Here is a 15,203-nt window from a genome sequence, read left to right on the forward strand (position 1 = left end):
AGTATCCCACAACTAATTAATAAAAGTTTGTTGACTAAATATGTGTCATTGTGTTAGCCTCTAAGATTTATTGCTGTTAATAAAGATAACGATTAATAATGACAACTACAAATACAAATACCTGCCACTAAATGCCAGGAAATGGTTAATGTTGAAATATTATTTGTATTGTAAATTATATTTAATCATTAAAGTCAGTATCATGTCTACACGTGGCCTATTGAGTCACCATTGCCAGCCTGATAAAGGCCCAGTAAGATTTGGATACTGTAAAGCGCTGTAGAGGGTTAACCGAAAAAAATGTATCAGCTGCATTCTGGGAGTTGGAGTCCACCCGTACGCTCGCTGCAACAACGCCTTAGTAACAACGAAACGCCACCAGCCTACAACTCCCATGATGCTTCGGTGCTAACTCTACCCTCAACACCTGATTGTCAACAGAGTAGAAATGTCTGCCATTAGCATGGAAGGAAGGCTCGCAAAGAGGAGCAGCGAGGAGAAACCCTCCCCTATGTCTAACAGGTATAAAAACCTTTTAGAGTTTGGACTTTTATTCGGATACCCTTAGCTACAAAATTCGTTTTTTTAGCGAGTTTATTGTTTATTTGTTTATTTTTTTACTGGCACTTAGGTTAAGCATCTTTCACGGAAACACGACCTGTCACACTGTGTCCATTAATGGTAATCTATCAGTACAAAAAATAACCCTAACGCTCGCCAGATAAGCACAGTGTAATTGTTGGTTTGTTGCAAAAGTAACAGAAAGTCCTTGAAATCCGTCGTTTTGTCCGCCCAGTCACTCACTTGGCTTTGAGAGCTGTCTTACACGAGGTGGCCTCTAAACTTCATTGTACTTTATTTAGGACAGGGAATCACTTATATCATAAAGTATTCGAAATAAACAGAAGTGCACGTACCTAAATTATAACTAAATCTTTTTTTTAAAATCCACATAAATAGCTTTTATTTAGCAAAAAGAGGAGAAGCACGACATGCTTTTTTTCCTGTTGGCAGTGCGAGTAAAGTGCTTATTTCTGACATTTCTGAATGTTCTCTTCTTACGGGATTTCCAGGGCGACAGAACAGAGCGACATTTGATCTGTGTGACTAATGCTGTAGCTGAATTTACATGCATAAGTCACACTGCTATAATGGCACAGTTAGTTTCCACAGTCAGCTCTCTGTCAGACCAGCCCACAGCCTACATCCTGCTCAGCCACAAGAGGGCGTTGCTGCATCGTTTTCTCCACTGAGTGTCTCTCCCTGTTGGGCACTCTTTCAGAAGCATTAAACATTATAATGTCACATTTTGGTGAGAATGTAGCTGCAACAAGCTGTATTTTATTAACACAAAATTCGATTTTTGTGAAGGATTATTACATGGACCGTGCTTTAAATAGGTGAATTTTTGAAATAGTCCAACTTAAAAGCACCACAAAGTATAGCTTTGAAAATACCAGGTGGCTCAAGACCTCATATAGTTTAGAAGAGTGCCAATGTAAATAATTGTTTTTTTTGCAGCATCATGACATTAAAGGTGCAGTTTGTAACAAAGACATTGTGGCACTTTTCTCTACAAGGGGTAGCTGTCACATGTTGAAGTCTTAAATTTCTACCTTTAAATTGCTGTATATTGTGTTATTATTTCACCCACCTCAAAGCACAGTTTGCCCACTCTCGCTCATAGTTTATAGAAATACTATTTAGTATCTGTTTGTGCTTCGTATTACATGTTTTGTTTAATATATTACCCTTTTGTCGTTTAGTGTGCTTACAGTTTTTGTTAAGTGTTACTTCAGCTCAGCCTTGTAACCCTGCTGTGCCTCCCTGATAGCCACTGAGAGATGGCCGAATGTTTGGCATAGCAACCAGTGCAGGCTTCTTGTTTCGAGGTGGCTTTGGTGCTTTGCAGCTGTCGGCTTCTGACTGCAGTTTAAAGCAACAGTCCCACAACTACAGTGCAGCTTAGTGGAAAACACTGAATTCCCCTGTGTCTCTCCTCCCTGGAGGAAGCAACCAGAAAGGAAGAAAGTCTTGTCAAGTGCATACAAATATTTAAAAAATGTTTTAAATATTGGTTTAAAGCTCCCTTAAGTGGTTACAGCGGTGTGGCCTGTGTTGCTCTTGGCATTGTCTTTTCATGCAGTGGAAAACAATTAGAGTTTGTCCTCTGAACTCTTGGAATAATGATTTGTTTGTCTGACCAACATGTGGCTTGGGAGGAGTGTCAGGGTGTGTGTGAGTGTGTGTTCGTTCATGTGTTGTATGTGTGGGTTTGTTGCCCTGGGCTGTTGCTTAGACTGTCAGCTGATCGAGCAGCAGAGGTAGTGTTGGGTTTCATCATGCTGTTTATTCCCCAGTCTTCACTGTGAGTGAAGTAAGGGAGGGGTTGTTGCCCACTGTGTGTATATGTGTGTGTAGCTGTGTGTTAACTGTGTTGCTGGTGTCTCCAGACTTGGTGTAAGGCACGCAGAGACATGGTGAGTCCCTGCAGGGTAAAAGCACATCACCTCCCCTCTGCAGTATTCTCTCTCTCTCACTCTCTCTTTCTTCACTCCCATTTCTCCCTCTTTTTACCTCCCAAACACAGCCTGAGGTATGCTTGCTGTGAATTCGGTTAACTATGTCAACATCACAGCAGGCTGTTTGTCTGTTCTGACTATTATACTCTTCTTTCTTTCTCTTTTTTGCCGCTCTCCTTTTCTTTCACCTCCAGCCACATGTTGCGATACTGACTGTCAAAGACAGATGACTGAAGCTTGGCTTGGCTGGCTTGGCTGACCGTGTGTGTGTGTGTGTCAGGAGTAGGGAGGTCTGGCTCTAACCTGATGCTATTAATACCAGCTAATGAACATAATCTGAAGGGTAGGTTATCCTCTTACGTTTGTTGGCTGGATGACTAAGGGGAGGAGCGGAGAACTAGTGAAAGAGGAGGGAAAAGCTGTGCTGTAGTTTCACACTCCACCAAAGCTGCAGTGCCTTCTCTCTCGAGCTCTCTCCCTCTGTTGAGTAAATGGAAGAAACAGAAAGCTAAACAGATGTTTAAAGTTTCGTTTCTCTTACAAGTTCATTCCCCTCTATATTGCCCAGCCTCTCTCTCTCTCTCTCTCTCTCTCTCTCTCTCTGAATGTGTTGTATCAGTGGGCAATACTGTAAAGGGTGCTGTACTTAGGTGTGTGTATAAATACTGAGTATACCTGTTTGCAAACATAACTTGCGGAGTACCCATACTGGACATACACATACTTCTCCAGTTATGAACACTCTACCAGCTTATTCAGGAGCTAGAATATCTGGCTGTTGGACTCTAAGATCTGATGGAAGGTAAGTGCATTTTATTTCTTTATATAAATTTATTTGCAGCTGTTATCCACAGGTGAGTTTGACAGTTGAGTGTTTTTGTTCTGTGAGATTTAAATGTGGGTAAACAGGAGTGACAACTCTGGTGTCTACCTCTCTGCAGTCATAGCTTTGGGCTTTTTGTTTTGTAAAGCTTTGCATCTGCCACTCAGTGGCACAAATTGTGTGATCAGCTGTGAAAATATAGTATTTTTTTGCAAGTTGTTGTTGCTATAATTAATGCTTTTATGAATTTTGATGAAAAGCAGAGGAAAGGGTGAAATTTGTGTGTTAAATGCCATTATGTGCTTTTATACGTTTAATGTGTTTTTTGTTGTTGATGTAATGTGTAATGGTTTTTCTAAAGACACAACCTCATGTCTGACACTGTGTCTTATTTACTGCTAATTTTATCCTTGACCACTGCTGATCATAGGCCTTCCATGTCTGCTCCATAAGAGTCTTCTCAGGTATCCTGCACTGTGACCTCTTGTCAGTTTGTTCTTTTCACAAAGGTGCATTCACAGTGTATGTAGTGTTTAAGGGGCTCTTAGTACTATGAGCCTAACCACTCAAACAAGGGCATGATTCAGCACAGTCAGCTAGGCTAATCTTTTATAGCACCCTGGTTTGGGTTTAACTGATAAAACAGCTAGAGTGAGCTATGCCTCATGCAGGGTCTATGTGTTCTCCCAGTCCACTCCCTGCCTCCATCCAAGCTCAGGTGACCCTGATGCGATAAGATAAATCTTTGCTTGCTTGTTTGTTTCACTTCTGACCCCATCACACTCCACCTGGGGAGATATATATGCCCTATATAGAGATGGAGAGCTGACAGGATAACATAGGAACAGAGGAGACACCTTTATCAAGCAGCCAAGCTGTAATAATGGCATCTGGCTTTTTACAGTCCTCGCTGGGTGAAGTGTGGATGTCTCGGATACTGCAGTAAGTGTTGCTAGCAACTGTTACCTGTTCAGACTTATCACTCAAACACCTAAAGCAGCATTTGTGTCAGTTCTGTATAGGGCTACAATCTTTGTGATTGCTTTATTTTTTTATGGTAAAATCTTTCACAAATAAAAAGTCCGGAGCTTCAGTGGTGACTCAGACTTTAGTAAACTAGACTTGTATAAGAGAGAAATAAAGTTGGCTCCAGGGAGGTTATACAACAAAAGTGTTAGACCAGTTCTTTGTGGCTGTTTTGGTTACTGCTCTGAATCTTAATTAGCCACAAACATTGACTGAATGTTGAGGCTCGTTCTTCCTCACTTTCCATTTGTCATGAGAGTCCATTGCAAGACGCTGTTACAACATTCAAAAAGCCATTGCAAAAGTCTGTTGATGAAGTTTTTTGGGTGTTGAAACACCCGATACTTGGACTGGTTTCATCTGTATTGTTGCTTTGGCTTATAGAAGAATTTAAATAGACCATCATGTTTACTTTGAATATTCTATGTAAATGTACTTGATGACTCACTCCTCTAAGAACTTTGAATGTGGATTGTGATTTGTTTCTTAGAACCTGTTCATCCTGTTACATGTGATCACACGTCCTCACAATTACAGCAACTGATCAAATACTACACGCCTTTCCACTACATATATTAAAGGCAAAGTATTGCAATAGGTTTTACCTTGTTAAAGGTTACATTTTCAAGCATTCAACAGCTGTTTCCAAAGTTCCAGGTGATCTCCTGGAGAACGGGTGGATACTGGTAGCACTGCTGCATGTAGTAGTTATTGGTGTTATTGTATCAGCTTCTGCAAACACAACTCGCAGTAGTAGCCAAAATTTCACTTCACATACATTTAATGCCTTGCTGTTGTTAAAGTAAAATCACTAAGCAGCTTTACAGTATATGTACTTTACTGCCTGCAATCAACAAGACTGGACAAAGTTCAAAAGTGGAATATGTAAAAAACCACTAAACATTAACCCGTGACATAAGGGGCAGTACTGGTTCCATCTTATTTTTTGTTAGTTAACTAGGTCACCATTTTTAGCTCATCTGATTATGCTTACACACCCAAAATGATGTGTGTGTGTGTTTGTGTATATGATGCCAGCATTCATCAGTCAGCAGAGGTACAATGACACCTTCTAACAAGCATCTCAGACATCCTTATGGATAATCCTTAGGGGATTATGTATTGTGTGATGACTGGCTGCTTTGTTCTCTGCACGCTTTATTACGCTTTTAGTAACCCTCACCAAGTACAATCTAAGTCACATTGATTCTGGTGAGCAGTGGTTATATTTTAGTGTTCTTTAACTCCTGTCATACTTTAATGAAAAGACATTTCATTGCATGTCATTTGATTTAATAGGGTGCATTTTGTTAAGAATGACAACAAGAGCAATATCCAGGACCCAACAATGTTTGACTAAGCCTTTTTTTGCCTGTGTTTCACCTATTGATGGCTGCTCTGCTCTGTCTTCACAGTGGAGGTAGTGAGGGATCACTGGACCGGCTTCTCCCCTCAGTAAGCACAGGTCTTTCACCCAGGAAAAGGACCACCAGCCAGTGTAAATCTGAACCTCCTCTGCTGCGCACCTCCAAACGAACCATCTACACTGCGGGTCGGCCACCCTGGTACAACGAACATGGGACACAATCGAAGGAGGCCTTCGTCATCGGTAGAAAAGAAATACTCAACCCACAGCTTTTTTTGTCTTGTTTCATTTAGGGTGCTTTGTCTTATGTGTCTTATAGACATGCTGTTTAATAAGTAAAGTGTCTAATGCAAGCAAACATATAGTAGACATAGTACATAGTAAGTTCTCTAAGCTAAACAAAAAATGGCTTTCAGCTTAAAAAGCTATTGAGTATTTATTTTGTACTCTGACAAGAACCGTCTTCTCCATAAATAAACACTATACTATCACAATAGTATTGCTAATGGATAGTGTCACCCTTATAAAGTGTTGGTACCATACTATTCCAAAGACACCTTCAGTATTCCTTCAGAATATCTGCATGCCAGAATGTAAAGACAGGTATTTCCGAGGCAGCAACACAAACATTCGACTATTATGGAACAAGTAAAGTAACTATGCTAACCAGACAGGAGGTTATCAAACTGTTTCTTACAGACCACAAGGAGATATTTCACATACAAGCGTTTTTTGAGGAAAAACATTTTTGAAAATGCTTTTACCCGTTAACGAGAATGTTTACCTTGAAGAAAGCAGAGACTCTGTTTCAGCCTGTCTCTGTGTGAAAATAATAGCCTAAAGCAGCCTCAGCAAGAACATTATGTACTATCAAGCTAGTGCTAGTGTTTTCCCACCATGCAAAGGTATTTTCTAATTACACTTTAATAATAAAACATGCATGTGGACTTACTCATTTACTTACTCGATTACTCATCGTCTTTATGGACTTTTTTGTCACAGGTCTGTGTGGTGGCAGTGCTTCAGGAAAGACAACTGTAGCCAGGAAAATTATTGAAGCTCTGGATGTTCCATGGGTCGTACTACTCTCAATGGACTCGTTTTACAAGGTATGCGTGCCCATGCAGTATGCATGCTATGTAGTTTTTGCACAGTTTGCATACTGTCACATCTCTGTTTAATGTTGTTATTAGTTACCTAGATAGGATCTGACTGCACAAAAGTTCATGCGAGTTTACATTGAAATCAAGTCCAGACAACAAACTTGGTTGCTAATGTGTACAAAGAGTAGAAAAGAGTGAGACTGAGTACATAAGACAGAGCATAAAAGGAGAAAATAGGATTCCCTTTGGTTTCCAGAGGCAACAACAAGGATAGGAAGAGAAACTGAAGAAAAAGGAGAGAGAGAATGAAGGCATATATGTGAGGCACAGTGGCCAGTGAATTCAGAAGAGAAAAAGAGCGGTGGAGAGCAATCAAGCAAGAGCCATCATTCTTGCCCCTCTATACCTCCACCCACTCTCTGGTTGTGTAATCCTGTCAAAATCTGACAGCGGCAGTTCAGACTGTGCAGAGTAGAAGGGATTTACCAGTGACCACTGCTCCTGTAACCCCCAGCAAGTGCTAGTTTACTCGTAGCTTAACCACGGGTCAACAGTCATTTATTTTTCCTGTATCTCTTGCTTTCTCTTGTTGTTGCTCAAGGCCTGCATAGAGGCTGTAACTTTATCATATTAAGCATGTAATCTGTTCACTTGAGAAGGGGGCGTTGCTGTTCATAAACTGCCAAATACCAGGTCTGGGTTTAAATGCCTGACTAGCCTAAGGACACACACACACACCACCTGGTACTGACGTCACAGTGCGCATGATGTCCTCCTAAATTTAGGTCCCCCAACTTGAACAGTGATCTGTGCCCAAGTGTTTCTGTCAGTTATGTAATTATGGAGTAATATCTGTGCACATGTACTGTTTGTGTTGACAAAGCATGCGTATAATGTTTAGATCATGCATTTACTTTTTTTATGTGTAAACAAAAGTCAAATTGAAAAGCATTGCTTTTAACATCCACTCTGTGTCAATCCTCAGGTCCTGTCTGAGGACGAGCAAACACTGGCTGCCAGTAATGACTATAACTTCGACCACCCTGATGCCTTTGACTTTGATTTGCTGACGCATACCCTGCGCAAACTCAAACAGGGAAAGAGTGTAAAAATTCCTGTGTATGACTTTACAACTCATGGAAGACAGAAGGAGTGGGTAAGGATAAATGCACATATTCAAAAATGTGGTGATGCATTTGTAAGTTAATGAGTAGCATGTCAGAGTTACTGCATATAATCTCAGTTTCTCGATTACCTAAGAGGGTTTTAATCTCCCTCTCTAGAGAGGCAGTCACATTGCAAATCTGCATATCTCCAGATGGTCTTTGACAGATTGCTTTTGGTGATTTCTGTGTTTTTTTTATTGTCCATTTACAACACTGGGATATTTACTCATTACTCAGAACTTCTCAGTTAGAAGTGGTAGCGATGTTTGCTGCAGTAGATGTGTGCTGTTTGTCAATTTGACTGTGTTACTTCATAAGCATGTGTTCTTTACAGAAAACTGTGTATGGAGCCAGTGTTATCATCTTTGAGGGAATCATGGCCTTTGCAGATAAACAACTCTTACAGGTAGGCCAAGGTCATGACCTGCTAACACAGACAACAGAACAGAACAAAGTGATTTAGAAGCAGTCACTGCATCATATATGTGTTGTAAAATGTTGCTTATCAAGTTCCTATTTAAACACATAGTTGAGTTCTGCAGTGTTTACTTCCACATTTTTGTAGCCTAATCACTTTAGAATGTTATTTGTTGTCAATTCTAATGGCCTGAACAGGAAGTGCTTATTATTCACTCATTAGTTCTGGTGCAGTGCAGGGGGTGGGAGAGAACAACAGAAATTCAAATGGGTTTCATTAAGGGTGAAATTAGTGTATAACCTTGAGTGCAGGATGACATTTTTGATCATTTTCTAGGAATAACTGTTAACACTACCTACAAAACCTATAATTAATTGGAGAAAATGTCACAGTCAAAATACTTAAAACATTTGAATTGATGGGGAACTTGAGTGCAGTGGTTAACTACACATAATTCATGACATTGTATGAAGCTATTTGTCAAGGAAGAGTGGCATGTGTTAGCAAATACACAGCTGCAGTCCACCATGACACATACACATATCATTTGCATGGAACAATATTAAATGTCATTTTGTTTTATGTGTGTTTCTCTCATGCAAAGCTAACACACACAGTCCAAGAGTCAAATCGTTGAGATCAATCACAATCATTATGATGATTACTATGACATCTTATTTAAATATGTGTAAAATTGTTTCTTGGTCATCTAACCATCTTCTGCTTTGATTTCCTGTCAGTTGTTAGACATGAAGATTTTTGTGGACACAGACTCCGACATCCGCTTGGTGAGACGGCTGAGAAGGGATATTACAGAAAGGGGCAGAGATATCGAAGGAGTCATCAAACAGTACAACAAGTTTGTCAAGCCAGCCTTTGAGCAGTACATTGAACCTACCATGCGCCTGGCTGATATCGTGGTACCACGTGGTATGTGCAACATATTTGTATATTTCCATTGTTATACTACTACTGCAAGCACTGTGTTATTACAGCAACACTTTCAAGTATGTGTTTAATTTCAGTTTGGAACAGTGAAGCTGCTGCTTCATATCTGGTTTAGAATTTACAATAGTAAAATACAGTCAGTGTATTTTACTGATTTTATGTTTGTCATTCTCAATCTCTGTCAGGTGGTGGTAACATGGTGGCCATTGATTTGATTGTGCAACATGTTCACAGTCAGCTGGAGGAGGTAAGAGATCCTGCTCATACACATACATATATAAAGTCACATATATTTCATGCCATTTTGATATTAGCTTCTTCTTTAGCCTGTTAATACACCTCCCTCTAGTGGATAGAAAATTCACTGCACAGGTTTTAAAAGAATTCAAATGTGTGGTTGTCCTTGGCTTATCAGTAGGCTTAAATGGAGACATATAACAGTTATGTTTGATTGATTATCTGATCATGAGGACAAATACCACATTTTCTTCCTGCAAAGAAAGCATGTGTTAAAAGTAAAGTGTGTTACAGCACAAAATACACATATCTGTAGATGCTGATTCACTCTGCATGTATGGAACAAGTTGATCAGATTTATCCAAGGCGATCCATGTCTGAACACCTCAGAGATTGCTCTTTTTTCCAGTTTCCTCTAACAGTAAAAGCTTTAATATGCCAATGGAATTATTTTAAAAGGACATGATGTGGTTCATTTTGCATTCATTCATATCAAATTCATTTTCAAACAGTTTTTGTTTATGCGAGTCTCCTAAGAAAACATCATTATTATGCAACTATCACCTAATACGTGATTCATTCATGCTCCATTAATGTCGCAGCTCAGCATAGTGTTGATTCATAGCATGTCAGTCTCACTTTTGGATTTGTGGTACAACATGCACTAATCACCAGTCATCACTAGAACCTTTCTGCTCATGGGGAGCACTTTGTGCTACAGTTCAGTTTGCTGTGTTTCATCCCCCCCCCCCACACACACACAGTAACACACATGCTGATGGACTGCTCTCTCACTCTCTCCCTCCCACTTTTCCCACCACCCCAAATCCCTTCATGGCTCACAGCGCGAGCTCAGCGTCAGGTAGAGTAGCCTTTGTCCTGTCTACCATTCTCTTCTCAACATCTTCCCCATTTCCCCAACTGCTCCAGGAAGAGGAAGAGTCCCCTAAAACCAACCTCTACATTCTACACATGCTGGCTGCCATGGCTCGTCACCAGGCGGCACTCTTGCATCTGTAAACCAAATCTAGATAGTTAACGATCAATCAGTAGGAACACAGAGTAACCCCTGTGACCACACCAGCATGACAAACATGCAAAACAAAAATACAGTAAATGCTGAGCTGCTATTATGTTTGGAAAGTTGATCAAACAGTTTGACAGGGTGTGGTGCAGCCAGCATTTAATGTAAAGATGTTGGTTTTCCCTCTCTGTCTTTTAGAGAAATGACAACTCACACTCTTCCTGCCTTCTGTGTCTAAAAATACACCAATGAGTCAGGTCGCTGACCCCTCCTTTCAGTGGCAAAAAGAATAAGAGAGAGAATGACTACAACAGAAAGTAAGAGAGAGGAAGCTCTTGCTAAAGGTACTGTTGACTATCACATGCCTCAGCCACAGAGAAAGTTTCCAATACCCTACTACAAAGCGCTGAGTTTTTCCATTGAATGTCGGCCACAGTATCTCAGACAGAGAGCGAGAGGAAGTAAGCTCGGTGTCTGCCTTTAGACACAGGATGTGCTGGGGCTTGTGAGCTGAAATACCAACCTCTACTGTTCTACACGGTGAAAAGAGTGACAGCCACACTTCTGCACCTCCCACGCGTATACATAATGGATGCACGTGTAACGATATCTAAATATGATCCAAAACTTGATTGTTCTTTTCTTTTGGTGTATGGCATATTGCCCAAGTTCTTGCCAGTAACATGCATTTGTAAGTGATAACCCACAGATGTTTGCAAAATGGCCATTTACCACAGCAGCATTTACAAGACATTTGACATTTTACAAATCTCGAGCTGTCACATTTTTCACTGTGTTATAATCCCTTCATCCACCTGATGTTGTGTCTCTTCTCATTTTTCCTCCTCTTATCTGTTGTTTTTCGTCTTTCTGTGTTGTTAATGTTTCGTCGAAAAAAAATCCCCCCATAGAGGAAACTTCGCTGGGATATGTGAGCAGATTTGCTATGATTTCTCTTTTCTTTGCATCTGTCTAATGTGTATCTCAGTGGCATTATGGGTACTGTAGTATCACTATAAAAGCATCACTGAGTATTTGTAACAGTGTGTTTATTCCTCTAGAGTCCAAGGTAGGCTAACTAGAATTTCAGAACTAATTTATATTTGTGGAAACTTGGGGAATTATTTCAATAGAGACCTATTATGGAAAATAACCATTTATTTATATTGAACAGTGAAATTGTCCATTATTTCAAATCTGTATGATGTTAATTTTTTAAATGAATCCATTTTAATTCTGAACTTTGTTTTCCATTATCATGGTCTCTGCGTTGTTGTAATTTTCCACTGAGAATACTCAACACTGACCCTGCGTGCTCTGCAATTTTGTCTGTCTTTTCCCAAGCAATCCTATTACAGCGCCATTTTCAAATATGCTCTAACTACTATGGAGAAATGATTCATGGTTTTTTTGCATGTGCATACACATCTTAGTGTGTGTGTGTGTTTGTTTTCTGAATGTGCATACAAGTATACAGTATATGTGCACTTCTGTGTGTGTGTCTGTGTCTGTGTGTGTGAACCCTGCACATACTCCCTTAATTGCACTCATATTCAGGTGATGTGTATTCATGTGTGTGTCCATCTTTCTTCTTCTTTCCACTGCTCTCACCCTCTGCCACCCCCGCACTACTACTATTTGTTGCCGTGGTTACAGGGCAGCCCTGGCTTCTGCACACCAGGCCCAACCCCTCCCACAAACCCTCAGCGTTCTGGAGAGCACACCCCAAGTCAGGGGCATGCACACCATCATCAGGTTAAAAAAAACAAACTCTTTATTTAATACCTACCTCTGCTTCCATTACACACCGGTATTAATCTTCTTTTCCTGATCATCGCATGCAGAAACAAAGAAACCAGCCGTGATGAGTTCATCTTCTACTCCAAGAGGTTGATGCGACTGTTGATTGAGCGAGCACTCTCCTTCCTCCCTTCACAGGTTACAAAAACTGCGATACTATATCAATTAATTTACTGCATGAAGGTTCAGTTGTTCACTGTAGATCTTATAACACGAGATGTCTGATGAGAGGGAAATCATTATATAATCACTAGATAGAAAAGACTCAGTGGGATGCAGTATGTAGGAATGGGAAATAAGAATGAAGAAATAAGATGAATGGAAAAAGACTGAGTGCTTCTATTTGCTAAAAGACTATCGATGCACATACTGTACTGGCCTGCAACATGAGCATGGAAACTTATCAGTCACCACAATGGAAAGTTTCCATACCATAATCATAATATACAGTGTGCAATACACGTGACTGACAGCTTGTAATTCACTGTAGCTAGTCACATTAATACTGTACTCTGATCAGCGCTCTGCTCACACTGTTATGATTTATTATTATCTTAGGTCCACGTAGTCCAGACCCCTCAGGGAGAGGATTACGAGGGCAGGACTTTCCACGGAAAGAGGGTGAGTGAACTCCATTTACTCCCTGCCATCTCTTTTTTCTCTTTTTTTTTTCTTAAAACCCATTCAGACTAAATTTGCCTCTACCTAAACTGACACAATTAACCTCAGTTTAATTTTTTTTTTCCTTCATTTTTTGTAGATCACTGGTGTGTCCATCCTGCGAGCTGGGGAGACCATGGAACCAGCTCTGAGGGCTGTGTGCAAAGACGTCCGCATCGGCAAGATCCTCATCCAGACAAACCAAGACACGGGAGAACCAGAGGTATGCAGCTGAAATAATCCTGGAACAGTCTTGCATTTAAATTTAACTAATTTAGGGGCAATTAGTTAAAATTGAAATAGAATAGATTGAATCGAAATGTTATTGTATTAATATCCCACAGCAGACTTTTCATAGATGTGTTTGTTGTTTCATCATACATTGTGTATCTGTTCTTCTGTGTGAAGTTGTCAGATTGGGGGGTTTCTACATATTGCCTCATGCAATATTCTTTGGGTCATGCGAGTGATATTTTGGTCTTAACCACATCCTGTCTTTACGCATTTTCAGCTCCATTACCTGCGTCTACCAAAAGACATCAGCGAAGATCATGTGATTCTGATGGATTGTACCGTGTCCACCGGAGCTGCCGCCATGATGGCTGTACGAGTCCTGCTGGTGAGTCTGCCTTTTCATTTTTTTCCCGCCGCGAGTAGTCTTCCTTGTGTTGTTTGTTTTAATTGGGCGGTGTTGGTTTTTTTCAGGATCATGACGTTCAGGAGGATAAGATCCTGCTAGTGTCTTTGCTCATGGCTGAAATGGGAGTCCATTCAGTGGCCTACGCTTTCCCACAGGTTAAAATTATCACCACAGCTGTGGACAAGAAGGTCAATGATTTATTTCACATTATTCCTGGCATAGGTAAGCAAAGCTGAGAAAAAAAGAGGAGCTGTTTTGTCAGCACTTTATTCAAAATTCTGACCTTTACATGCTGTCAGCAAAGATGTGATGCAGATTTATTTTACACAGCATGTTTTTGTTCTGCAGGAAACTTCGGGGATCGATATTTTGGAACAGATGCACCTCCTGACTGGAGCGATGAGGACATGGATGAGCCTGCTTACTGATCAAATTAATGGCACTGCACTTTTACCTTTTGGGTGATTCAGGACTGTGCCCTTTACTGTACAATATGAGGACGCACTTGTTGCCCCTGTGTGGCTGTGGACGTGCATCCTTCAAGCGCCAAACAAGAGTGGCCTAAAAAAAAAAAAAAACAACTGAAGACAAGACAATGCAATGTTCATGTATAGCCACCTTGTTTTAAACTATTTAATTTGGTGTAAATGCTATTTTTATTTGTACAGTATGCTATAAATGTTTATTTTAGTGTTTAAATTGTGACAAACTCTATTGAAATGTGTTGCATTGAAAAGATTTTTCTAGCCTTAAGCCGTGTACTGTGGCCGACAGAACTGAATGTGAATTTGCACGTGACGTTGAAGAAAAATCAATCTTTTATTTTTTACCGCACACCTTCCTCACAACTTTCACAAAAAAGTAAAATCAGAACATGAACTTACGTTGCTCAACTTCCATCGCCACGAGCACTTTCTGAAGGACCATCGGAAAATGTGTAGGTGTATCTGTCTTTTTTTTTTTTTTTTTTAGCTCCAGTTCACCCTTTTCCTTCTGTGTGGACCTAACCAGCTGAAAACCTTTTATTTTTCATCATACAGCTTTAAGTATGTACTTGTGGTGTATATTTATGCAGCATGTCCTTCATTTGCATATTTTTTACTATGGATAGAACCTGACCAGTCAGCAGGCGACTCATGCATCTTTTTACTGTGAAAATCAGGTCATCTAGATTCAGTAGATTAAGTGTTTGATTCAGCCTCGCAGTCCTAATGTGCGCCTCATGCAGTCAGTGGGGTTGTTTGTTTAGAGGGAGGGCAGCAGAGTGCTGGACACTTTAACCTAAAATATCACCAGGTGAAAAAGTGTCCTGATAGTGCCTGAGCTTTTTTTTACTCCATGTTAAAATGAATGAGATTCATCTGATAAAGTTGGTGCCTATTCATATTCGCCTCATTGCCAAACATATTCTCCTCTACAAGTTCTTGGCTAGTTATTATTTTTTCATCATCATTTGACTGTTGTTTTTTT

General features: G+C 40.2%; 1 protein-coding gene across 5 annotated transcripts; it reads left to right on the top strand.

Moving 5' to 3' along the window:
* The first annotated feature begins 432 nt into the window (after positions 1 to 432).
* On the top strand, positions 433 to 14,432 carry uckl1b (uridine-cytidine kinase 1-like 1b). 5 transcript variants are annotated; one of them, XM_028409154.1, is made up of 15 exons: positions 433 to 522; positions 5,787 to 5,980; positions 6,740 to 6,846; positions 7,826 to 7,996; positions 8,341 to 8,412; positions 9,165 to 9,354; positions 9,558 to 9,619; positions 10,455 to 10,471; positions 12,290 to 12,388; positions 12,478 to 12,571; positions 12,992 to 13,054; positions 13,194 to 13,316; positions 13,605 to 13,712; positions 13,799 to 13,955; positions 14,082 to 14,432. In XM_028409154.1, exons 1-15 carry the CDS (start codon positions 449 to 451, stop codon positions 14,159 to 14,161), a joined length of 1,611 nt encoding a protein of 536 aa, XP_028264955.1. In that variant the 5' UTR covers positions 433 to 448; the 3' UTR covers positions 14,162 to 14,432. The 5 variants fall into 5 exon arrangements, with proteins under 5 accessions (XP_028264955.1, XP_028264954.1, XP_028264957.1 ...); XM_028409153.1 differs by lacking the exon at positions 10,455 to 10,471 and adding an exon at positions 11,545 to 11,564; XM_028409156.1 differs by lacking the exon at positions 433 to 522 and adding an exon at positions 2,939 to 3,324.
* The last annotated feature ends 771 nt before the right edge of the window (positions 14,433 to 15,203 follow it).

Source organism: Parambassis ranga, chromosome 7 (assembly GCF_900634625.1).
Source record: "Parambassis ranga chromosome 7, fParRan2.1, whole genome shotgun sequence".
In the NCBI taxonomy this organism is placed as follows: Eukaryota; Metazoa; Chordata; class Actinopteri; family Ambassidae; genus Parambassis; species Parambassis ranga.

Bases quoted from the DNA above. Each gene is read 5' to 3' on its own strand.
- uckl1b (XM_028409153.1), top strand. From the start codon at position 449: ATGTCTGCCATTAGCATGGAAGGAAGGCTCGCAAAGAGGAGCAGCGAG. The intron at 12,389-12,477 runs GTTAAAAAAAAC...CATCGCATGCAG, and splicing joins GGCATGCACACCATCATCAG to AAACAAAGAAACCAGCCGTG. The intron at 13,956-14,081 runs GTAAGCAAAGCT...TTTGTTCTGCAG, and splicing joins TCACATTATTCCTGGCATAG to GAAACTTCGGGGATCGATAT.